General features: G+C 40.1%; 1 protein-coding gene across 2 annotated transcripts; it reads right to left on the bottom strand.

Annotated features, from left to right (window-relative positions):
• Positions 1–896: 896 nt before the first annotated feature.
• Positions 897–27346, bottom strand: LOC115685270 (uncharacterized). 2 transcript variants are annotated; one of them, XM_056313830.1, is made up of 35 exons: positions 26873–27346; positions 25682–26400; positions 23517–23642; positions 23342–23427; positions 20753–20861; positions 20190–20285; positions 19994–20056; positions 19852–19911; positions 19222–19290; positions 18379–18460; positions 18194–18246; positions 17999–18064; positions 16688–17920; positions 14336–15334; positions 13933–14268; positions 13185–13443; positions 12860–13082; positions 12393–12786; positions 11481–11630; positions 11161–11382; positions 10803–11024; positions 9951–10604; positions 9147–9407; positions 8667–9014; positions 7369–7775; positions 6869–7292; positions 5097–6395; positions 4529–4789; positions 4157–4447; positions 3606–4082; positions 2909–3340; positions 2458–2736; positions 1653–2204; positions 1364–1573; positions 897–1236 (listed from the first exon to the last, which is right to left on the bottom strand). In XM_056313830.1, the coding sequence occupies exons 1-35, from the start codon at positions 26928–26930 to the stop codon at positions 1117–1119; spliced, it is 11640 nt and encodes a 3879-aa protein (XP_056169805.1). In that variant the 5' UTR covers positions 26931–27346; the 3' UTR covers positions 897–1116. The 2 variants fall into 2 exon arrangements, with proteins under 2 accessions (XP_056169805.1, XP_030466161.1); XM_030610301.2 differs by having other exon boundaries at positions 7369–7781.

The raw sequence follows: 27346 nt of genomic DNA on the forward strand, positions 1-27346 counted from the left end.
TTTTAAAAAAACTCCAATATTTTCTTTTCATCCAACTTATACAATGAGGATCAAGTGATCTGTTCAGGATTTCTCTTTCCGATCACTCGAAATGGCAGCAAAATTCATTAACAGCGCGTTTGCAAGGCTCATTTACAAGAGAGATGAAGAGGCTCGCAAAATTTGTTCCCTAGATAAAAATGCACGGTCGCACAATCGCAGCCCAACCTTGAGGGTCCCATTCGAAAGAGATGAAGAGTTCCATTGTTTGTAGTTTCGTGATTCGGATGTGTATCGCGGTTGACCATGGCCGCCGGAAGAGGCAAAAAGCCCAAGCTCCAGAGGTCAAAGAAAGATCAGTCTTGCAGCAGCAAGGTCGAACTGCAGTTCCCAAATCGCTCAATTCCTCAAGGCCGGCAAGTACGCCGAGCACACCAGCGCCGGAGCTCCAATCTACCTCGCCACCATCCTTGAGTAGCTCGCGGTTGATTCCCGCTTTGCTGATTACCCGATTCAGCTTTTTTGCGTTCTTTAATTAGTTGACGGTCCGATCGATTTTGAAAATCATTCAAAGACAAGTTGGTTAGGGTTTAGGATTCATTCCTAAATCTGCTATTGCTATCTCTCTATTCGATTTCATTGCCTAAAGGAATGTGACTAGTGTTTTTGGCTTTTGTTGGTTCAGAAATTAGGGTTTAAATTTGGGTAATCATGCTGAACAACAAAGTTTGGTTCGAAAAAATAAATTAAATATTATCACGTCAAATTTTCAGCATTCCATATCGAGAATAACACTAAACTAAACGTTTTTTTCACAAAAGTGACAATTAAATAATCCGGCGAAAAATTATGATACTAATATGAGCACCGTACGAAAATTATGATATCATTTTTCCAGAAAAAAGAGCCAGAAAACATCCCAAAAGCAAAGGAAAAGTTCACCCATGCAGAGACTTTGCATTATCATATTAGAGCTCACAATACTGTCAAACGTTAATATCCAAACCTCAGCTACTAGGAATGTGCATACTTATCAACGCTAATATCTGTACAGCATAATTTACAGCCTAAATTCCTAATCGCCTGCCCCTATGGTGATGTACAGTCTTACTTTCTCCCCATTATGTTAGCTACATCTCAAAACCACGGATGCCACGTTGGATCCATCATACACAAGTTCCTCGGAGTCAACGCAGCTTCGACCAGTTCGGTGACGCCCCTCTGCACCGATTGCGGTGGATCCATTGGATTCTCATCCTGAAAGTGGAGCACGGAGGAAACAGGTCAAGGGCATTGCCGGAATGTCGTAGATGCCAAACTCAAATTAGATGATCAGCCAAAAGATACATATCTCTTTATTTTACGTTGGAGGCCAAATAGTTACCTCTTCAGAGTACGACTGTGGCGCTATCCCGTTGATCCGGCTGATGACATTCTCAACATTGGTTGTGACCTTAAGTTTGAAGTCAATTGGGTTCATGCTACCACCGGCAGCAATTGATGCCAGGGGCATGCCCAGCGGTCTTCTCCAAGACCAGGACAGCAGCTCATCGCGGAAGAACATTGCTAATTGATGCCATAGGTGCTGATTTTGCTGCAAAATGTCACACGGCTAAGTCAAACCATGGTGCCTCCAAGCATAAATCACCATTCACTATTCAATTAAAACTCACCTTAGGTGATATCACAGCCTGCGCCGCAGCGCACATTGCCGAAACGATGAGACCTTCGACACCGAAGTTGGAGAAGAAGGCCTGCATATTCCTCGTCAAACGGAAAGGCACAGGCTCGCTGAACTCGATCATCCCGTTTGCATCGTAGGCTGGATGAAAATCAGTCTGAAATATTTTCCCAGTGTTTTTAGCGAACAGAATCTTATTGGGAGACCTTCCCCCAATTTGTAGCATGAAGGACATGAAACTTGAAAGGGCCAGCTGGACGGCAAATTGCTTTTTGAATGCCCACATATGATTGCCATTCAGCAGAGTTTTGTACATGTACTGAGAAAAGATGTTGTCATTTACAACATTTTTCATTATATCATTATAAGCTTGAAGTCGCAGATCTACAACAGCTTCTGGAGATACTTGGCCAGATATGGCTTGGTTTAACTGCTCTTTAAAATAGGTAATAGGGAGATCAGCCTCTCTGTCATTCCTTGCACAATGGTTCTCATAAACCTCAAGAAAGGTGTTATACATCAAATCATCTTCTACCATTCGAACCTGTTCAGACAGTTAATCGGTCAGAATCAATATTTTCTAGTAGTTTATGTCGACAAGAACTGAATCACCATGATAGAAAGAGAAACTGAGTAGTAAGTTTTAGATGTAGGACAGGGATGACGCAAAATTCCAGGAGATAACAGCAAACAAAGGTGAAAAACTAGGGCATGCTAAATTTTCCTTTCTGCATGACATGCACAAGGGAATGGAAAAGAACAAACAAGCAACGTTCTCCAGAGTGTAGTGTCCTCACCTGGGACCAGACAGGAATGATGATGGGCGTGTGAATGTATATGTGGCGTCTTCTCGACTCCTTATGCTTATCAAACATCTGGTTCATCACGCGGAAAAGCTGAAGAATGCGCTCATCACTTCTAGCATTAGGAGTCAAAGATGTCTGAACAATAAAATGCCTTTGTGAGCCATCGGATCCAATCAAAGTCAAACGCCGGAAACTGCTTCCATGCCTTCGCACAGTTGGAATATCAGCTCCAACTCTGTCTAACTTGACAGTGTGATCGGGCGCAATTTCCTGCAATGCAGATTTTAAAAGCGTAGGACACAACACCTTAAAAATAGAAGAGACAGACACAATCAAGCATTAGGGATCATGAAAAGAGATCATTCTAGTAAGCAAGCTTGTACAATTAAATGCTGTTCTCGTTTGAGATAGTATACGCCAAGCTGACACAAATTGGATTTACCTGATCACTGAAATACTGCCCTGGAACCTCAACATCAACAACATGAAAATCACGCAAGACCCTGCTTTCTTCTTCCAATTTCAAGACAGCTGGAAACCTGTCCTCAACATTGCTCTGGAGAACGTTTTTCCAATGTTTCAGACGCTCAGTTAATTCCGCGAGGGTCGATGGGAAAGTAGCCGTGCTTTCTGGATCAAGGTCCCGCTCAAATTCTTGCTTGTACTCTCTCACAAATTCAACATGCTTATTCACAGCATCAGCTGAAAAGCAAGCCCTGCAAACTCCAGAAAGCTCCTTCTTGAGAGACTGGGGAACCTCGGCGGTAGTGGCAGTCGGATACTTGTAGCAGCGATGAAGCAGCGCATTAACCACAGCAAGTAGTCTCTCTTCTGGCAAAGTAACGAACCTTGAACCAATCTCTGTAAGCAGAATCTATACACAGAGACATAAACTTCATCAGAAAGCAACCCACTGCCTTCTAAATGTGCAGTCAATATACACCACCTATTGTACGATAAACTAGTAATAACAGCAATTTCATCAGACAGACTAGGCCACTCTTCTACTTTGAATGGACTTAGCTGAGAAACTAAAATACTAATCCAAGTCCAACCTCCAGCTCGAGCGCCATAAGATTCAACATTTGCATTCTAGCACGTAACCAGAGACATAAACATGTAAAAAAAAAAAAAATCACCTCAAGCTCGCTAGCAAGATTAGTGTGCTTGCTTCTAAGAGCCTCCATTATATCTTTTGCAGCATCAAATGCACTGGCAGCAGAAGCTACCAAACCCAAAGCATTGTTACGCCTAAAAGCAGTCTGACTACCATCATTTATGTTTGAAGAACCTTGGTGCATAGGTTGGTCGTTTGCCATGTGAATACTGCTTTCGTTTACTGCGGACCTTTCAGATTCTTGTGGATGATTTCCACCTTCATGAGGTCCCACTCCACTAGATTGAGGACCTTGATGGACTTGATTTTCTGAGGTTAACGTACTCCCACCATGGCTCTGAACCCGAGCATGTCCATCCACCAAGCCAAGAGAACCAGCACTAGCCCCAGAGGCATTTTGCTGCATTCTTTGTTGAGCAATTGCCATTCGGCTCAGTTCAGATTTATTGGCCACATCACGCCTCTCCAGTAAATATGTGCGAAGCCAGTAGTAAAGAGCCTGAGATTAAAAACAAGGTTAATGATGACCTAAAACAGTCCATCCACACATTAATAACAAAAGGCAATATTAACCTGTGGATAGACTGTGGCAATCTTCAGCAGGACAAGTTTGCAATGAGGTGCTTCTGTCCTCTGCAAGGAGAGTAGCAGCTGCGGAATCCATGAAAGCCAAACCCAATGGGGAATTTGGTCCAAATACTTATCAAACGCCCTACCGACAGGCTCATTGGGAGTGTCAAAACTTAGGAGAAATAAAACACGAGCCAAGTGACTTCGAGAGTTGGACACACCAAACCTGATACCCTGAAGAAAGCAACTGACTGCATACTCAAGCCAGATTTCATCATGAGTCTCTTTGTAAGCCTGTAAAAGTAGGTGCAAGGTCACCACTGTTCCAAGCTGCAAGCATAATAAGGCATGAAAAAGAAACAGAAGGATTAATACCATGTCACAATAATTTCCCCAGCTTATCCATCCTTTTGGCAGATTTTTGAAGAGGGTGATGGCATTGGAATATGCAAGGTTAGCACCTTCAGAATCATTTAGCTTTAACAGAAAATCTCCCTTGAGACGAAAGATTTCAGCTTTATGTTTTTGAGAAAAATACTCCAGATTGGTACTGTTTATCAAATTAAGACCACTACTGAGCTCCCCCTTCATCTCCAGATAAGCTTTTGCCTGTTCTCTTATCTTAACAAATGCCTCCTGAAAAGATAGCATTTACCATAGATACTATCTGTTAGCTTCATTTCAACAGTAAGGACAGGGGCAGAAAAGGAGATTCTATATGATGCCGATCGAGACTGCAGAGAATCACCAGCTCACAATATACAATTTTATATACATAAACATATCTTTGTATGTGTGTGTCACTCTTTATTCACTAGAAAAATAGTCTACTACAAAGATGTTTCAAGAGCCAACAGCTACAAAATTGTGGGATACGAGTTACCATCACTGAGAGAGGGGAAAAAAGGCAATTCATTTGCTACTTCGTGAGACTGGCACATACCTGAACCTCCATGGTTGAATAGCCATACATCTTGTCAAGTACCATGACACAAACATCGTAAAGTCCTTGCTTACTAGCTATGTGAGCAAGTTTATTGACATTCCATGCTTTTTCACGATAGCCAAGATGATGGAGTTGAGAATTCGTGGTGCCAAAATCCTTAAATGCATCTATTACAACATTATACATTTCATTCCTCCACTGAAGCTGGTCATACCAAATAGACATGTTATCCCATTCATTCGGTGTTCGTAGCCTCCAGGTCTCCGAAATGTCTTTCAAATCTGCATACATATTACCATGTGCCCCAACAACAGAATTTCCAGAATGCTTGTTTCCATTAGCAATGTCCACATAAATTCTGGCAGACTCCTGAACTTCAACTAGCTGCTGAAATTGCTGAAGAAGAGGAATCCTTGCATGAACAGACATTTCAGGCAACTGCCACCACTGTTCTAACGCAAGATCAACTCCCTTCGCCACAATGTTTTCAGCATCTTGCACACCATTTGTATTTCTCTCATGAAGAGCGAAAAATGCTTGAATTAGACGTAGTTTCGGAGTTTCCTCAACTTGCGCTTTAGGAATTACATGATCCTTCAAGTATGCCCAATCAGGTAACTTCCAAAGACTGTCAAGAAGTATGTCGTAGTTCTCAACACTCTTGCCAAAATCCACCAATGCATCCCACTGACTAAGCTGGGTAGCACAGTAAAGCCATTGCTCTTCCCATAGACACATCTCTGCCTTCGGAACCGTGTTATTATAAGTACCTTGAGTAGCCTTAACCATTGCTTGATAAAACAGGCTTTGAGCACGTTGCCAATATCCATGTTGAACCAGTGATAGCCCTGCCTTGGTCTCTGCGGTGACTGACTTTTTCTTCCACAAACCACACCTCATATCTTCCTCATTGAGCAATCGATAAAGTTCCGCCAAAGATTCAGAGCATTTTGTCTCATTCATGAACAACACAACATGACTTTCAAGCAGAGCCAATGCAATATGCCATGCATTATATGTTTTTCCAATATATTTAATGAGCTCACTAGGCATGCGAGGTTGAGGGTGGCTTAACTGAAGACCCTCCAAAAGTGCTTGCACAACATTTGGTCTGTTTGCTTGCTGCTTTTTATGATAATCCTTCGATAGGAGAGTAATCATTGGTTTAGCCAGCGCTATCTGTTCATCCTTGTGCAAGGTGACCCAGACAATTGGAAACACCAGCACCCACAAATGGTACGCAACATTGGCATCAGTGTGGGCTAGCTCTCTAAGAGGCACAAGCAGATCAGCCACCTGCGAAAAGGAAAAAGCTAACCTTAACATACAATTTTTAAGAAATGCCGATAGTGTTGAACTATGTATCATCATTCTTGTCAGATAGTGATTGAAAAATACTACAAATGGAACAAAAGAATGCCAAATAAAGCAAAATTTCCAAAGTGATGATGCAAGAAATATTCTAACTGATTTTTCTGTAAATACAAATAAATGCTTTGAGAGAACTTGCCAACATGGTATCTAGAAAGTATGAAGTTATAAGTCCATAGAACCACTCTCATGATGGTGATGCTGCAGTCAATTATTTCATAAAAATTGAATAACCAGGCATAGTGGGAAGAAACATTACAAAGTGAACTCAACTGCCGTGGTACACATTATTCCCTCGCAATGTCTTCAGCAAGAATATATGATTTTATGTGCATTAAATCAAAGGAAGCAGTTCTATGGCAATAACTTTTATTCATAAAGACAAATGAAAAAAGAACCTGAAGTTTGCTCATATCATTGAGAAACTTTGCATGCTTGAGAACAAGGCCTTCAAATGTTAGAGGAGCTTCCTCAGGGCCCTCTGGCAGATCAACCTGTGCCTGTGGAAGTGAACCATCAGAAGAACCTGAAGACACAAGCGCTGGCACCCTGGCAGAATTTGAAGCAAGTGTAATGGGTTTATCTACTACTAATACTGCCAGAAGAAGATCAAGCCCTTGTTTGAGCCAGAAGACATCACCCAAAGCTTCCCAGTCCTGCGACTGGATAATGTATTGTAACCTTGCGAACAATGTTTTTGCAAGAGAGGCATTATAGAGGGAAAAGAACTTATTCCTCATTTCAGGATCTGTTGCTCTTAGGCCAAGCATGTATTGTCTTTCTACCTTCTGAAACACCTCCTGCCGTAGGGTGAGTGTAAATCTGCAATGAATAAATATCTGCCATGTTAGATGCCAACCAAAGAAGAGTCTTAATGAATGCCCAATACGCGACTTACTTTGTCTCATCAGAACAGATTCCATAAAGAAGTTGAAGATATTTACTATCCCACTCTTCTAAGGCACTGGGGGGAAAGTTCTGCTTATCGACCTGAGAGAGCTTTTGAAGGAAATTAACTATTTCCTTTGGGGAGAGAAAAGCACATGATGAAGCAGTTGCACCAGGCTTGGTGAAGTCATCCTCGATCCACCCCTTAATCACATCGAGTATACCAAGTAGCACACTAGAATCAGCACCTTTCTCTGACAGCAAGGCATTCAATGTCTGAATTATTAATCGTTTGCAATCAGGAACAAGCATGACCCTTTCATTAATAAGTTTCAAAACAGACTTCAGATTTGTCACAACAGCCCCAACATCAGCACCTTGCCGTGAAGAAGTAACGGCAGAATCTGCATCAGTCCTCTGACCCTGTAAAGAAAAAGATGTTAAGGGACATGACTCCGAAAAGATCAACACAAAGGAAAAACCCAAACCAGCAAAGAGTTTGCCTCATGCAAAATCAGAGTATTAGAAAGTCCAACCCAAAAACTTAAGCTGATAGGTGGAGGAGACCACATGAATATAAAAAGCATTTAGGACCCGTTGTCAATCAATGTGGGATAGTACTTTAACACAGAGAATCTGACAGCACATTGAGAGAGAGTTAACACCAAATGACAAATCCTAAATCAGGAACAATTGGGAGCCAATTTGTATGCATCGCACAAGGATGAAGACAATTGTAGTAATATCACCAAAACAAGCCTCAAGATATGGTGCACTTTCATCTACACAAGGAATAACTCTCTCAAACATTAAAAAAGAAAACTCCAAATCTGATATAGGTAGGATGTAATTCCAGCGCTCTGGAACAATCTCTTAAAGACTACCACCTAATTAATGAAGAACCTTCAAACAGTTGGTATTCATAACAAGAAGACAATAATCAGGCCCTGCAACAACCACTCGAAGACTTTACCACCTTGGCAGAATCTTCAACCTTAGGGTATTTATTCCCTATATAAATTTCAACCAAAAATTTCATCCCCATCAAATTATTTTAGGCTTAAGATTTTCAAGAGGAAGATAAGAACCTAACCCCAATTTGATACCCCGTAAATATCTCAGCTCAACATCAGAAGTGACTCACAGAACTTCAATGAGAAATCATTAAAGATAAAGAGAAGCCTTGACACCACAAAACGATTATCAGCACGAAGGAAAAACAACAAGTTCTTCAAATCGGAACCTGAGATTTAGAAAATGTATGCAGAAACCTGTCAAAGTAAACAGATGACATTATGAGGGGCATACCTGTCTTAAATGAGACCCTACAGATGAACCCATATCCCGTGCCAATCTTTGCAAAATACGAACTAAGATAAGGGGATCAACAAAGTTTTTGTGCACTTCGGTTAATGTTTTAATGATAAGCAACACAAAGCTGATAGTATTTGCAGAGCCATCTTCAACAGATGCCTGGGGAGAAGTGACAACATTAATATGCTTCTGTATTAGTTCATCGACCTTCTGGTATAACATCTTCACATCTGGGGGTGTCGTAGCTGCATCTAACGGAAATGCAATAGAGACCATCTTGAATAGATTGCATAATGACTTCCCTGCATCCAACATTTTGTACTTGAAACACGGCTCAAGAATCTGAAAGGGGGAAAAGAGAAACAAGAAATGAAAAGAACATTTAAGCACTCCAATACAAAATGTATGTCACACTCAACCTCTACAATCGATTTATAGAGAAATAGCATAGAAGAACAAAGCTTCAAGACATACTTGTGAAATTTGATTGATGTTATTTTTGATGAACAAATGGGGCTGCTTCTCCAAGACCTTGTTCATGACGTCCAAGCCTTGAGCCAGGGCAGTGGAAGGATCTTTTGACTGGGAAGGTTGAATACTGCTCAGCAGCTTCTCTAAATAGTTAAATTTAACATTGGCATTTGGCCACACTTCCAAAGCTTGTGAAAGGAGATCTAAAGCTTGTTTGTACATACTGCTTGCTTCCTTGTCCTTGGGTTCTATCACTAAAGCAACCTACATTGAAGAAGTAAAGCGTTAGGATGCAGTCATATGCAATATTAATGTGCAATACATTTTGCAGTGCCAGAATTAGCATTAGATCTAATTTGTAGACAGTGACACTCTTAATATCAACTAGACAACCACAGGAAAGAGTGAAATCAAGTCTTAAGGCTTATGAGACACTGATCAAATGGTCATTGTGGAGTAACTAACAGCATCATGAGGCAAACTGCGCGCCAGCCAAACCTTATAACCGGCCAAATGGACGAATACTTATGATAGGTCATGAAATCAGTAAGATGGATAGTTCATTTATCAAATGCCATATGGCAACAAATCAAGGTCAACCAATTAGAGTTGATTAAGTTGAAAACCCTCCCCCAACCCAAAAAAAAAAAAAAGAATAATACATCATAAAGGAATACGATACACCAATTAATGTCTGATAGCTGAAGAAAGTGACAAGCAAACTTTGTGTTTACATCGAAAAATTTAAAAGCAGCTCAGCATTCCCAACAATCATTATGATGAAATTGCAAGCCAGATAGAACTCACCCTTATGAGAAAATTGATTATCATTTCTTCCATAGCAGCATTAGGCTTAAATTCTTCATCAGGCTGGCCACCAGACCCCGGAGTTTCAATATTAGGGATCGACGAGGCACCCCCTGGTGACATGACACAAAGTGATTGCAGACCGGGCTCAACTTTAACTCGCTTACTAGGGTCTTCAGAAAAGGTAGACCCGTCTATGGAGCGCTTGGGATCAGCTCCAGCAGACAAAGTACCAAACCCATCAGAGTTATGACCAGGGACATCAGCATCAGCTACTACTTTCATTTCATTTTGCCTTTGCCTTTCCCAACCAACCACCAATCCAGCAAGTTCAATGGCTAGACGCCTGTTTTCAGCTGTGGTATTGTATGGTAATCCAAGTCGACTGAGAGAGTTTACCATTTGAGGCACAAATTGCGCTCTGCAGCTGTAGAAGAGATCTGAATGGCGTACAATGAGTTGAAATATATGAATTAGGTTAGGGACGGAGTGACCTTCCTCTACAAGAATCTTTTTTGTGTATCTTATCCAAATTGGCATTCGCGAATCCCCAAGGGGTAACCTCCGTGGCAATGCAGGCATCAAAATGTCAAGTGCCTGCTTAACCAACATCTTGTTTTCTGGCTGGCATGTTCTTAGAAGTGCAACAAAAACCTGCAATTTACAACCGTACATCTCAGAAACTTTACTTTAGTTAACACATACACACACTTATTGATATATTGCTAAAGAATACGCTACATTCTTGACAAACAACATTCTGAACATTTTCAGAAGAGCCAGAGAGCAAAAACTTCAAAGGATTGAATATAACATAGTCTACTTTGATAGAGAATCCAGAAACCAAAGTACCTGGAGTATTATTTTTTCTGGGGCCTGATACGCCTCCAAGAAATGGCAAACATTGACAAATGCCCACTGCTTACTGGCACTATCTTCACGTTTTAGATGATTCCAACCAAACTTGATAAGTTCTTTCCTGTGTTGGACAAGATCAATCTGGAGATATTTAAGAAGTAAAGTGGCAAGCTGCAGAAGCTCTATCCTTAATGGCTCATCGTATTCGGCAGAAACCTATAAAGCAAAGTATTGGAAATACAACTCAAAACACAACCATCAACTGACTTCAGGTTTCGTAAACAGAAACTGCTGTGAAGATGGAATCACAAGATCAAAGTGAACATAAAACCGTAAAGGCACAAAATGTCACCTCCTCTGGAGGATCAAGAAGCTTGTCGACAATGGTCTTTATGATGGCTGGATCAACTACTTCCCAACTTTGATTATTTTGAAAAGCATGAGCAAGCATGGGAAGAATAAGCATTTGCATCACAATCACCAAATGATCGTGATTAAGCTGCTTAGATTGAAAAAGGTTGAGAAAATGCAAGAGAATTGACTTTTTCATGCCGGGTTGGTAACCTTCTGCAACCTGGAAGGAGAGATGGAAATCACTTAGTTTGGATCACTTGAACTGAGGTAAAAAAATGAGGCAATGGACATTAAGGAAGCTTGGAAAAATTGAGATACCTCGATAATGTAAAATTCCTTCAAGAAAGTGTAGTCTATACGACTATGGTATAAGAAGATGGTGAGGATATCGAAGAGAACACTTAATTCAGGTTGACCATGCCGTAAGTAATTCAGAAAGCACTTGACAAGCCATTTGCTTTCTTTCACCTGCATACAATCCTCATTAATTTAGAATATGCAATGTTGTACCTAGACACATGAACTAAAAGTAAAACAGCGAACCATAGCTTCAAATGTAATAGCACGCTTATTGAGAAACTTGGTGGGCTAAAGCTCAATCATCTAGAACTGGCACATCAAAATCACGAGCTATACCTGAAGCAAGTATATAAAAGTTTCTTTGATAGCGAGACCACTATAGAGTATAAAGCTAAGATAGTTTTTTTTTTTTTTTGGTAAGGTATAAAGCTAAGATAGTTCATACCAAAGGAACTTACAAGATATATTGTGCATAGAAAAAGTACTCAACTTCCATAATTTAGAAGTTAAGATGACACACAATCAGATATGATCCACATAAAAGTACTAAAGACAAAAAGAACATAATCAATTTTAATCATTAATGACCACAAAACAAGTATCACAAGCATCTTAGTCAAGCAGCAAACCCAGATCAATCAAACAGCAAACATCACATAATCCATTACCGACGAATTATATAAAGCCATCAGGACATGGAATATTTATAAAAAGTCTAAAAGCAGCAAACAGTGTCAAGATTTGAACATCCATTTACTAGCTGAAGAATGAGTTAAAAAATTATCATGAGAATGCATGACGGAATTAGGCAGTATAAAAATGCCTGCCGCACACGTCTGAAGTTTGAAGCACAGAGACATTGAAAAATTACATACAATCAAAGAAATCCATACACAAACTAAAAGAGAGAGAAGTCTGCATAAAACTTACTTGCACCAAGTCCAGTTCCTGTTCATTGCGTAATCGGGTTATTCTTGCAGGTGATTTCCAAAGAAGTACAAGAGTCTCAAAGACAATAGCATTACTCTGCAGCCAGCCAGGTATCAATTTAACCATTGTTTTTACAAGAGCAAGGCCCTGAAAGTACCCATCTGAAGTTGCAGCAGAGTTGGATGAAGGCAAGCTAGAACTATCAGGTGCAGGGACAGAAGAAAGGCCTTCATCACTCAAAGACACAGGAGTAGCAGTTGAAGATCCAGCAGTCACAGTAGCTTCAGGTTTGGGCATAAATTCAGGAAAAGCACTGGTGAGTATTTTATGTGGTGACTTGGCAAGTTCATCTCTCAATGGTTGGCCAGCATCTGATCGAATGATGTACATAAACCTGGATGAGAACCTCAATCAGTACTTAGTTCAGTATGAAATTGAAGTGTACCCTTTTATGCCGATATTCTTACCGCCTGAAGTATTTTGGTTGACTTAATCGAGCAAGAAAATAGTCTACAGCTTGCGTTGCATATTTATTCAGAAATTTCGTCAGTGGAAGTCGATATGGACTATTGATTTCACTATAAACTTGTCCCAAAGGAAGAGCGCCTTCCAACTCAATTGTCAAGGTTACAAGTTCATCAAGGAACTTTGCAGCAGCATTGGGAAGCAGGTGAAAAAGTTCAATTATCGCTGCAGATAAACAAAACCTGATATAAGATGACATCGACACTGCCCATACGCAGCACAGATACCACAGAATCAGAAACTTGTTCAGTTAAATAGATGCTTTACCTGAAGCAATTTTTGGTTCTTCACCTGCCTTCCATGATTTCTGGCTTTGTGCTAGTTTTTCAGGTTCCAGCCATTTCTTTAGGTGCTCTAACAACTTGCCACCCAAAGTTACATTGAACCAGTTGGATAGGAGCTCAAGAAGCCGGGCCAAACCTTGCAAAAGAGGCATGCTAAGATTCTTGGTATGTGCCAAATTGACTAATATAGGCCTGAGGCTGCTTTGAAGAAGTTCTTTGGGCATTCTTTGCTGATTTATAACCTAAAAGAGAATGGTCACAAGAGACATATCAACTCCTAAATCCCAAACATCATGAACTTAATTTGACACAACCAAAAGAAGATAATTAGGATTAGGAATGTTTCTGGCAAGTAACTAACACATGAAATTGTTTCCACATGCTCAACCCCACTCCAAAATTTACAATCGTTTAAGCATGATTGAAATTATCACATCAAGTAAAAGACAGAAATATGTCTTCCAGTTCTTTTGTGTTAGGATAATATGTTGTTTTCTAGCAGTATGTATCCCTATAACAGTTGGAGTTGGTGACCAAGTTGAAGAAGACAGGTGAATGAGATTACGGATTCTCTCCAGATCACCATATTTTTTATTTGCAAATAGTTAAATCTACAGACCATAGTTTCAAACAATGGTATCTGGCTCATTAATTTTACAGCTAAACAGGCCCCATTTGAAGGTACAAACTACAGTAAAGCAAATGACTTAATAAGAGGTATGGGATCAAACCTGTCGAAGACCTTCCTTCGCAACTGCAACAATCTCAGGAGTTCTGCACGTCAAGGACTTGAAGAACATTGATATGATCTTAGCGCGCAGCTCTGAGTGATTTGGAGTTTTAAAATCTGCCCAGGCCATCGTAGTACAGAGTAGCTCAATGCAAGCAGTTCTTAGTTTGTTCAATGATGTAGCAACTTTTGGGTTCATGTACTTCACAGCCCACACGTTTTCATCAGCCTCAGCAGTTTGCAAAGCTTCTTGAAGAAAATTGACTAGTTCTGGAGTCAACTTAAGGAGAGGAGGCCTCAATGCTAGGCAGAAATTCAAAGCAGTGACCGTGCCAACCTATAGGACAACAGTGGAGTAAGTACTAACCATATATGATAAATCTAACCCATAAAACATTCCTTACCTGTTGATCAATGGTCTTTGATCGAAGTGGCCGCATTATGAGAGGCTGAAGCAAAGGTTGGTATAGTGGCTCAAGCAGCTCAGACACCTCACTACCTGTTCGACTAGCCAAAAGTGCTAAACACGTCTGCACATTTTTCCTCACGGTAATGGATGCATTGGAATTGAACAACTCTGAGGCAAGAAATTCGACCACCCCTTGAAAACTTTGCTTGCGTGTTTCACTGTTTGCTTCATCAACATTATTTACCACACGAAGAACCTGTGTAAGCACATGACTTGTCTCTTCCTGCTCTTTGGTAGCATAAGCAGGAAGTCTTTTGAGAACATACACCAGGCCCCTCACAATTTTCACTTGGAAAAAGCACAATGTCTCAACGGTGACCTTACCAACTAGAGCACCAAGTCCCATCACACCTCCCATTTGTGCTTGCCACGTATTTCCATAACAACAGTGCAAAAGACGGGGCAGAAGTTGCTCAAACACAGGGACCCTAACACTTGGTGGCGGTGAATATACAGGATTCATGGAGGGACTAGAGACAATCATGGGTGTGCTGGGGCCTCCTCTTGACATCAATGCATCAGAATGTTTCGAACGAGCAAGGAAAAGAAGCATTTCAGCAAATACGTTTAAGGCGCTAAGGGCAGCCTTTGCGTGAAACCTATTCTCATCCGCAAGCACATCAACTAAGGCGTCCAAAAATATTAAAGGGTCCAGTTCTTTCAAATTGGAACTTCTATTTTTTGACCTTCCGCTGACATTGGCACTTGATGAAAGAATAGGGCCACCAACAGCAGGAGTTGCATTAGAGGTGTTGCTTGATAAATTCTCAATATGAAAGATCATTGCAAAATGACGACAAATATTTACAATGAAATCATCCTTTGGCTCTAAAAGGTCTGGTTCCGCACTGGCTGCAATAACAGTCATTAACAGCACCTTGAAAACAGATTTTTCAGCCATAAGTTGAGTCTTTGTCTTCACACCTAAATCTGCCTGCACGAATCAGTTATATAAGTCAAGCAGCTATAGCTTTTCTCAATAGTAGGGTATCAATTTTCAACCATTCAATAACATGTCCAAATTAATTTTTTTTCAGGTCTCTTTTTGCCCCCACCTCTGAAACTAACCCACAGCAAATTAACAAACTATACGCCAAAAAGTATGAAAGTTTGTCAAGTTTGTCAAACATTCAAGAGAATTTAAGCTTAGGGAAGGTGATAAGTTATATCAAGGAAAAGAACTAAATCACTTGAAAAACAAACACAACCGGCAAACTCTGAAGATGCAGATCAGAGTCAGCATTAAAAAGGAATACAACTCACTACCCAGAGGAAAAGTTTGGACACAGAGAAGTCCAGTTAAGCACATATCTGATCCCATACAAACTTAGCTGATTATGGGATAATATAGCTGACTGGAGCACCTCTAAGAAAGTATACAAAAGAGTAATAATAATCATCAAATAGATTGGCCCCCTCCCTCCCTCTCTCCAACATCCCAGGACTGGATAATATAGCTGACTGGAGCACCTCTAAGAACCACCACCTCCACCACCAAGCCTTTTCCCACTTAGTAGGGAACCCCACATAGATTGTTTTACATCATTGAGAGACCGTGAGAACCAGTTCAGTGCACAACTAGCAGTGGCCTAAGCAAATCCTCACTTGCTCTCGCTCGCACTCTTACACTCAAGGAATGGAATACTAGAGAGAGCGAAGCTCTCAAAGATGTTTGTATTGCTCAAATACTTGTGTGGTTCCAGATGAAGGAGAGGGCACCCCTATATATTCATGAGTCTCTTTACAATTGAAATATCCAATCCGATCTAACTGGGAAAATCAATGGTAAGCTACAAATTATAAGTGTAAAAATACTCTCATTACCCACATGAATGTTCTAGAGTCTCCTAGAAAACCCTTGATACAATAAGATTCTAGATTACATGGTTCATTTGGCCAACTCATGGCTATCTTAGCCCATTTCCTTAGTTGGAGGAGCCCGGTCACCTTTTGTCCGTGACATCTTTAGCTAGTAAATCATCACATAAAAAATCAGAGCAAGACAGGAACAGAAATAACTCGACCTAGTGGTGATCCAATATAGCCGACACTTGAGTTGACTTAGTACCTTCCCATCCCATACTCACTTGACACCCGAGAATACTGATTTTGTCAAAATAAATGCATTTGAATTGAATGGCACATCCAAAATATGCAAACACAAATCTAATAAAACATGGGTCGGAATTGATTATGTCACTATTTGTCCAGCTAGTTCGGAATGACGATAAAAGACAGAGGACTTAGGAGTCAAAACATGTGAAGAAAATACTACCACCACACTAACCTTTACATCTGAGGACTCGGACCGTCGCCAAGAAGCATCAACGTTCGAAACTAATATAGTGGACAACTGCTTGGGCGTATATCCTTCGTCCATAACATTTCCCGGCAAATTAAGTTGAGATAATAAGCAAACACGTAGGAACCTCAATGCCTGTTTCCTGTAGAAAGCATCAATGCCACCATTTTTGTGCATTACAGCTGCTATAGCAAGATTTATGAATCGATCCAAAGGCACCAGAAATGGGGTTGAGGGCTCAAATGTAAGTATCAAGCGAAGTCCATGTTCAGGGTTCTCCTTGCAGTCAAGTGCAAGAGGCTCTTTGAGAAAGCGTCTGTTGCGACCACCTAACTTGCCAAGAAGTTGCAAAGATTTTCCACCCCAATGGTATGGCGCAGGTCTCAAGTGGCCCCATAAGGCTAAAATCACCTCTGACATGACATTAGCCATACTTGGTTCCAGGAAATCGGGATTTAAGCTATCAACCCAGAACTCAAGTGTTCTCAGACCTAAACTCACCAGTTCATTACTTCCCCTCAGACACAAGACAAGAGGCTTCATGAGACGGGGCAAGTGAGGCAATAATGAGCTTAATCGTGCAGGCAACAATAGGCACAACTCCAGCAATAGCTCCCTCATGTCTTCTCCAGTTGGACCCTCCAGCATGGTTAAAAGCATGTTTAGGCAGGGGAGCAACATAGGAATCAACTCCCGAAATAGAAGCTCAAATTTGCATACAGAAAGTGCTCGAAACATCATTCGAAGAAGTTGCATGTAACCAAGAGGCTTTTCAACTTCAGTAGCATTTTTCATGCATATTTCCATTATAACAGGGACGTGAGGCTGCAAAATTCTTTCAAAATCTGAAGGCGATTTGGTAACAGCCATAAATATATACCCAAAGAGCTGCAACACCAGCTTTGCCGCTGGAGATTCTGGATGCTTCAAGACATCAAGTTTGCTGATCACAAGAAAATTAATAAGCACATCCGCAAATGGTTTATATACTTTAGTGGTTTGCAGGAGGGTAGAGAAAATATGAACCAATTGAGTGTTCGAAATCATGCAGTCAAAAAGCTCTGGCATGCATAAAGAGAACATGTCCATAAGATCCCGTGGTTCCATGATTGCCAAAATCATGGAGAATAGATGCATCATCTCTTTTTCCTCCTCCTTCTCTTTGAAGAGGGCTAAGCAATGAACACCACTCTTCAGAACACCAGCAGCTTTGCAAACCTATCAAAAAGTGTAGTTAAGCCAAATGACCAACCCTTAGTACCCAAACGACAGCCTCTACAATCATCATTCCTGTACCTCATCCTCACGCATCCCTTTAAATACTTGAGGTGCTGGTAAACTAGATGAAGCTGATCCAACAGCCTGTTCATGTGTTCCATGTAAACAAGAGAAAACCTCATTATCACTTTTTTTGTGTGATAAAACACCTAAATCGCGTAAGAACAAACGTGACAACTATGAATCTGATGGTCAAGTCAGACAATAAAAAACCTGCGAACGGGGGATGTGTGCATGTGTGATGCTCCAAATGATTGTCTTCATTCCTGTCAGTAGCACAAATTGCACAAATATTAGATTCAGCCATGGGAAGAAAAAGGAACACTGGGGTTCACAACAAGCTAAGACAATATAACAACTAAAAGAATGCAAGCCATCAACATAAAATATTTTATTACCCATAACCAATGTCTTGATCAGATGTTTACAATCATTGACTTCTTTAGCATGTTCCAGGGGGACCTGCATGTTCAAAACTGCCTGCAAATGCATAATAGGTCATAACCAACAAGAGAAATAGAAACAATATGTTGGTTTTGAGAATATATGTCTAATTAACTTGCTCACATCATATGCAACTATAACAGCTATGCCTTTGCAATCATCAAAATACATCTGTGCACATTTCAGAAGTCGTGGAATTCCAATTGTAGGGGTCTAATACCTGGTCTACCAGCATTCCCAAGTAAATCTGTTCCCACTTTCCTAGTACTTATTCTCTATGTGCAGTGCCTAAAGCCAAAACATCAGAACTTGAAGACAGCAAAGACGACCCCCCACCCCCACCCAAAAAAAAAAAAAAAAAAAAGGAAAGAAACAGCTCCACCACAAAAGAGGACATCAATCCTGCATAAGCATCTTAAAAACTTTATAAGCCTATCCATTACAGTTAAGTAATCTATTCAATCATCATCAATAAAATGAGCAGTCTCCCCAGGATCCTCACACTTAAGGAGTAACTGTATGATCATGGTCGCACTACCTGCTAGGATCCCCTCACTTTTGGAGTAATTTACTCCAACTCCCTTTAGAAGCAATTTACTCGCAAACAACAAGTTCACATAAGAACCACCCACAACTAGGTATGGGAGAGGGTATTTGATAAGCATTGCCCTTAGATCGTCAGCCCATGCACTCAGCTTATCACTAATCCAGATTGTCTCCCAGATTAAATAAGCTACTTTAATTTATCACGGATAGCAAACGCAGGGGACAAAAAAAATGTACAGCCGTGAAACAACCTGCACTGGAAGTTCAAGTTTTGCCCTCAAAGTAGCTCGCTCCTTTCCATCTTCTCCTTCCTCCAACAGCTATTGAACACAAAGAAAGAAGAATCTAAAAAACTAGGAAAATTAGGCAATAAAACAGAAACTAACAAAATAACAAAGATTGCTCTTCAGTAAGTCATTACATATTAGCATATTCTACGGACAGGTGGAAAGTGAAAACAAATTGTTTGCAAGTGATTGAGAGCTATTGTCTAAAGAAAGTGTAATGGTAACTTATCAAAGCAAAAGATGATTAAGTAAAACAAATATAGGTTCAGCAGATTGAAAAGGCCAATCCTGGGAAAAGGCAATTGACAGGAGAATGCTGTAAATTCTCAATCAAGCATGCTATAAATAGGTTAAAAAAACTGACATTTCTCTATTAACAAAGATTTATAACCCCCTCCCCACCCAAAGAAAAATTTGATCATCCGCCCTCCCCAAGAAAATTTTGATTCTACTTCTACACTGGAGGGAGAAAGACAGTCTGCTGCAATATGACCATTACACTCAAGTCACAATCCTTGCAACGAATCTCCCCCTTCAGTACAAGCTCAACCAATCAAAAATGACTCTACATGTGCAACCATGATCAAAAACTACCTGTGGAATGGTACGCTTGAAAGTGCTAAACTTCCCAACAAAAGCATCCAAAATGCGACCCTGTAAAAAGTAACAAATAAAACCATTTCGCCACAACAAAACAGATATAAAGCAAATGAAGATGAAGTAAAGAAGCTCAGACCAGCAGATTCCGGGCTTCATCCATAGATGGTTGATCAACACCTTTCTCAAAGATGGGCTCCACCTTGTTCCCATGAAACCCAAAGCAAAGAAGTAAACAAAAGATATACAACGTATCAAACCTGTGAACTATAGACCAATATATGCCACAAGAGGATGTTAAAAATGCAAGAATGGGCAAGGAATAGCATTGGCACCAGATTCAACATCAAGCGAGCGCAAGTCGTGTGAATGTTAAGCGACAGCGAAGCATCGTGCATGTTGCTTGAAAATAAGTATATGATCCTTGATAGCTGCATTACAAAAAAAACAAACACTCATTGGCGAATACAGGATAAAACATGGAGTATAAAAGAGCTATTAGGGAAATAAAACAGAATAGTAGCCCGAAATCCTCAAAAAAATAGTAATACCTACCACGAGGAGCTCAAGTAGTAAAAAGAAATTACAACGAGCAAACAAACTGAGTGTGGTATAAGACTTCATAGAAGAAGCCTCAAAGCATCTTCCTAGAAATCTAGCAAATCGAATTTTGCAAATCCAAGGAACATACTCCAGACAATATAGTGGCATTCTTCAGCAAAGCATCACTGAATAGATCCTTGTCCAAAGAATCAGGAATTTTTTGCAATTAAGCAGGAACACCAAGACATAATATTAAGAACACAAAGATGAACAAGCTCAGGTTATAGTAACAGCATGCTCCTAATTATCCAACAACTCGAGAATACAATAAATCCATATAGCACTAAAGGCTCACCTGCGTCAAAGAAAGATCGGACCGAACATGATGTACTATCTCTGCTAGCAGACTGTAAGCCAATGGCCTCAAGGTCTCAAAGCATGCCCGACCAGGTCCTACTAGCACACTGACCGTTTAGGAGAAAAAAAGGGTCAACCGAGTATTCAGCAAGAGAACAGGTACGATTGTTCTTTAGTTTACCAATGGAAAATGTAGCTGAGAAAAAACAAAGGTCATTCCATATTCTTCTAGAGGAATGCAGGGGAGAAAACTCATTTCAAGTTAAGTATACTATCATATAAGTTCAGACACCATTAAAACAACAAACAGTTGCACTAGTTTAGACACAAGGAGCTCCAGAAATGTACCGGTGGGAACTAAAGCAACCACTGGCATCTCTTTTCTTATAATAAAGCGCTGAATCTTAAAATAAACAGATAGCAGTAAAATGACATTTTGCATGTAAAAGGAACACTATACAGAGTTGACAATGAATTCCTTGATGAGTAAAACATTAAAGACAAGTTAGGTTTACACCCATAAGTTACAGAAATATGATCACCAATTTAGAACGTCACATAGAATGAGGAGAAGCCACCAATCTTTAAAATCAATTGATGCACCATTACTCTTCCTCACCAAATATAACTATTTGGCTTAATCAACTAAAGATTTATATGTTTTTCCAATTCTAGCCCAAACTTAAAGATCTTCCAATTCTAGCTAGAATTCTAATAGTAATTTTCAATTCGACCCTGTTGTGAGCACACATACAAGCACATGTTATCAAATGCCACAATTTTGAACAGGTTGACTAGGATTTAGTACTAACAAACAAATAGGATAGATTTTCATAGTTAGAGACCAGACTATTAGCCACATGGCATACATTATGAAGTTATCCACTTCATCAGTTCAGAATTATACTAGAGAATTACTGCACCTAAGATAGAACTGAAATTGACATTGAAGTTCATGGAAAAATTGAAAGTTCTCCAAGTTCAGGGTAGAATTGAAAAGGCTCATAAAGTACAGAATGCTCTTCAATTTAGAGATTGGCAGTCCATTCTTTTTCTATTTGCAGCATTTCCATTTTCAATTCAAATCGGAAGAGAAAAAACATAAAACTCTATATACAACAACAAGAACAACAAACTAAAGTCTTATCTTTTTGCATATCATTTTAGGTCTTTCCCCTGCCCCTATAACCTGAGTTGCCATCACAAAATAAACCACCTCAGAGGAGCAACTAGCAAGAATCACCCAACCTACTCCTTGAAGACCATACATGGTAAGAATTTTGTACAAGCGAAAGCACTAAATCCTAGAGGTCCATCTATGTCAGAAAAGCCTTTAAATGGAATTTTGCGTCTCATGTGATGACTGACATTGTTCGTTTTCTATGACAAAATTTAGCAGTAATTCACTGAGAGAGCCCACTCCAAGCGACCTTTCTGGACTACCATCATAGGTCCTGTAAATACATATGTACAAAACATGAAGGTCTTCAAGCACTCCCTCATGTTCATTTCAGGGGAACTGCGTTTTGCAATTATACTCCCACAACTTATTGAAGAAGGAACTCAACAATACACTCTGAAATCTAGAAACTAAATTTAGAGTCCATGTCTATCACGATTTTTGTTGCAGCACTTCTCTTAAAACCAGATTCCCTTCTCACTTCCAATGATCCAAATGATATAATTTCTGACTTTTGGTAGGTCGATTCTATATCGACATTCTTATTTTTATTAGGAGACTTTAATGGTTGGGAGCTTGATTATGGTCCTAGCTTCCTTCTTCCACCTTCCAATCTCAATTCTGGTGGTTCAGAGGGGAGTGGAAATTCTCAAAAAGCAAATCTTCTGCATCAAACCCTATCATAGAGCTGTTAGCAGCTTTAACTTCAATCAATCTAGTTAGTTCCTATCATTGCTATCAGGTTTCCTAATGCTCCACTTAACATTTCCTTCTATTGTTGGGCAGCTTCTTAAAATCCTCAATTTAAAGACTCTTAGGGAGTGGAACTCTATTTTGGTTTATTGGTGTTACAAGTGTAAAGTGTTTGGACAATCCAGAGATCATTTGCTCCTTCACTGTTATTTACTCAGCAATTCTGACATGTCATTTTCAATTCCTCTTGTATATGTTGGTTATGCGAAGTTAGTCAATGCTAGGGCTTTTCTTCCTGCTCTCACTTGTCCAAAAGGCTTCAAGCGTAGCTCCACTTTGACTCATGCATTGCATTCCAAAGGAACTAAATAAGACATTGTTGGAAGGACCTTAATCTTCACCTTATTCTGTTTTTTGTTGATTTGAGGCGCTTATCAGCTTCATGCTGTAATCTTACTAAGAACCAGTGTTATGTTGTTTTCCAATCTGTTATTGTATATTATAATGCAATGGACAGCTTATTCATCAATAAAATCTTATCTTGTCAAAAAAGAAAATTTTGTATCCAACCATGCACTTCTGTCCATAAATTGCTTATAAACAAGCACATTTTCTTATTACCTTATTTCACTCGATCTAACTGCAAATTACATGTTCCTAAATAATCAAATTATGACCCTACCAATTCAATGGTTATTAAAAGATATCCTCTACCTTTCATCCAGTAATGTGTCAATCAAAGGAAATAATCCTCGCTTGAAATCGGTTCCCAGTACATGCTTTAGCGCCACCAACAATTCCTGTATCCAAAAATTTAGATCAACTTTTTATTTGGACAGAAATCAAGAAATGCGAAGAAACAGAAGAGGGACAAACATGGAGTTCCCACCCTTCTAATCGTTACAGAATCAGAGCAGGTAACCAGCAGATTGACTATACTTCTACAAATGCTTTCTTCGTGGGGCCTGATGTAATCAGTGCAACTCTTTAACAAATAAGTCAAGAAAGAGACTGTCTGCAATAATTTGAGGAAATAAAAGGATTAGAATCCACATGTAAATCCAAAAAGAACAGCATAAAAGGTATCAACAAGTTTTGGTACTGAAGGTTATCCCATTTTACAAGTCTGTGACATTAAACTTTTTCTAAAATCAGAATGACATGTGTCGTTTCCAAGATTTGGCGAAGAAGTGGCTTCAACAGTGTCACGAAGTCTGGCCTGGTAGGTGGAGAGAGACTACGTACATGAGCATAAGGCCCATTGAAACCCCACAGACAAGCAATGTGAAAAACTTATAAGTTTAACACCTTCCCTATTGTGCAAGCCGGGATTAGGAATGACAAATGAATTGATGAATGGAGCACACACATAAAATAAACTGGAGCGGAATCTAGCCCTGATACAATGTTAGAAACTCAAACCCAAAAGCTTAAACTAATATGTGAAGGGAGACTATGTACATGAAAATAAGGCCCATTGAAACCCCAACAAGCAATGTGAAATACTTTTGCAAACAGAAACAGAGACAAAGGTAAGCCAATAGCTCTATCTGCAGGGCCGAAAAGGTGCTATCCATAATTTAGAAATTCTGAGTTAACTTATTAGGCACCACCAATAATATAGATTACTACCATTTAATAGGAGACCAAAGCATATAAATTTGTCACTAATCATAGAAATTTTTTATCTTGTGATAGCAAATTGATACCATCAGCATGGGGTTTGTGACCTCAATAGAAGATAGCTTTGGTTGTCAGGAACTTATCCTAATATTAAGACTAGACCATGATATAGACTTTTAATGCAATCAATAAGAGCTCCCAATATCTCACTTTCCACCATAAACAAACATCAAAGTTCCACAATTTCATGATGAGACCAGCATTTCCATGCATACCACAAAAGCAAAATAGAATGTATGTGTATAAGCTAAACTTCATGTGAGCGAGAAAACTTAGTATATTGAATCAATCTCAAAGCTTTATTCAGCTCGGCTGAGTATGAATCCTCCCAAGCCTCCTCGAAATCCATAAGATATCAGATGCATTACACAATTCATAAAATTTAAGATATAATATGAAGGGGAGGAAACACAACTTTACAGCTCCATTTCGTTTGTGTTTGTCTTAGATTGTCGTTCACTATTAAGTAAACCATGATAGATGAAAGACACTTGAATGAGAATAGGGGCCCAGCTAAGCAAGTATGACAAGCCAGAAAATTTAGTAAAGTTGATTGGAGGCATTAGCCACATTCTTGAGAGAGAAAGAAAGCAGGTTGATTGATTCTTATTTTTGCCCAAACTAACTACAGTTGCATAACTGCCAAATAGTTACTCTTTCGAACTCAAAACACAATTCGAGAAAGAGGCACTCAGGGAGGACAACGTCACTTTAAATGATCTACAAAATTAACTATCAAAACATCTATATTTCAGCTAATCCCCATTCCATAAATCAAAATTAGCACACGAAATTTAAATAAAATAAGAGGCGATTCCACCAGTTCTAAAAAATGCTCCTCCCCCTCTCAGTTCAGAAAAGATTATTGCTTTAGCTGTCTGTTTAAAGGGTTCAGTGATCTTGTAAGAGATACAACTATGAAAGATCAAGCATGTGATAGCAAACTCAGAAACTTACACGTCTTATTATTCCCTCCGACCCCATAACTGTTATATGACGTATGAGTGTCTCTTCCGTGATAAAAACAGAAAAGAGACAATACATTATTATACTATAACTAACATCATTCGCTTAAACTTAAGACAAATCTTCATGGAGCATCAATTCGATTCTAGGCCTACTTTGATAATGTCTCTTTGGTATAGCTGTGACTACAACATCTCATAGCTAGATGAGACAGCTTTCAATTGTGAAGAGTTAGCCAAACCTCTCATAAAAGCCGAAGCAACCCTTTTCACAATTGTAGCTGTTTGGCACTGTCCCAAACAGACTCATAGTCTAGATGACTTCCAACCATTTATGGAACTTATAATTGAAAGAAGAAAAAGTTCAGAAAACGAATAAATCCTGCACTATGAAGATAATACCAACCTTAACCTGAGCACCCTTCAGCTCAATGAACTGAGTTTTCAAATGGGGGGGAACCTTTTCCGGTCCAGGAACAGATATGGCAGCTACCATCAAAGGCAGCAAGTGAGGAATGTTCGTTTGAACAAGCCGACTGTACAGCTGGAATAGAAACATGACCACAAGTGGACTTTCTGTCACTATCTTGAATGACCTAGTACTCGGGTTGAGGTGCCCAGTCCCTCCATATGCACCCGTAGAAATGCCCTGATCTGAAGAGCTAGTCTCCATTGGCTTGACATCTTCACCACCTAATGCTCCACTTTCGAAAAAATGGCTGACAGTTGATCTGAAGTTCTGGTATATCTTGCATACAAAGTCGAGAAATGGTTGCACCTCGTTCTCCAATGTTGGTCTGAAGTTTCTTAACAAGTCAAATATAATGCGTATGCAAATTAGGCCATTCTCTTCATTATCGGTCGTGAGAACTTGCATAGCAACCTTTAGAAGGTCCTGAACAAATGGGCGTAGGACTTCACTATGAGGTAGGCGGTTCAGGATTTCCACAATGATATTTCGAAGCTTGTGCTCCGGGTTATCAGTAAACTGAGGCTTTGTGATTTGCAGTAAAATTACAGAGAATGCCCTGAAGTAGCATTTTAGGAAATTTAAATATTCTGCAGTATGGGCTATCTCTAGACTGTCGCGTACCTCCACCGCCATCACCAGCCTCGCCTGAATGGCTGTTTTCAAAACAACAAAAACCTCATGTTCAAACCGGCAGATACTCATTCCAAAAACATGACGTGTGAAATGAAATTTATAAAGCTACTTTTTTGAGATTACAGAGCAGAAACCCTCTATTGAAAAGAACAGAGAACCCATGGGACAATTAGATGTCTAGAGTTTAAACCACAATAGAAATATTACACCCACATAACCCTCTGGTTATATTATAACGACTGTAATTCATCAATTTTCCCTTTCGGACATAGAACAAGCTCTCGCACCTAAGCTTAAACTCCAACATTCTTCCTTAGCAAGGAACAGCCTTCCACGCTTATAACACACTCTATGATCCTCCCCCATGTACGTACGTACGTATGTATGTATGTATAAATGACTGTGCTTATGTAATCATGTTCATGGGTAATTGAGTGAGTGAGTGAGTGAGTTTTGAGAGAGAGAGAGAGAGAGACAGAGAGAGAGGAGTACGCAGATCAGGGTCCACCAAATGGCGAGAATGCTGCTCGAAATTCTGAATTGGACTCATTTTTCGCGCGAATCCGCCGAACACCGCCGCTCTTCCAAAGCGAACCAGCACCAGAACCAGACAGACAGACGCGGCACACAACGTGGTCACGCTCCCTCGCGCAACCGCCCGAAGCTCCGCTCCCGGAGACGACGGATCATCCGCCTCGAGGAGCGAGCTCGGACCGCGTAACTCAAGCCCTATATACACAAGAGAAGTGAGCGGGCGCACCGCGGCGCTCGGGAACGAGCCCCGGTTGCTTCAGCGAGGAAGGGAAGCTAGGGTTTATGAGAATTCCTCGCGGGAAGGTTTTGGGCTTTGCGCTCGGAAGCCGAGAAGATCACGGCGATCTCGCCCCCCTTCTTCTTCGTCTCGGCGGTCTGCGATTGCGATCGTCAGGTCCCCGAAGGACTTCGAGAATTCTTGGCTGGGGTTTC

Source organism: Syzygium oleosum, unplaced genomic scaffold (assembly GCF_021117445.2).
Source record: "Syzygium oleosum isolate NSW1041296 unplaced genomic scaffold, Sole_v2.1 Sole_v2.08, whole genome shotgun sequence".
Classification (NCBI taxonomy): Eukaryota; Viridiplantae; Streptophyta; class Magnoliopsida; order Myrtales; family Myrtaceae; genus Syzygium; species Syzygium oleosum.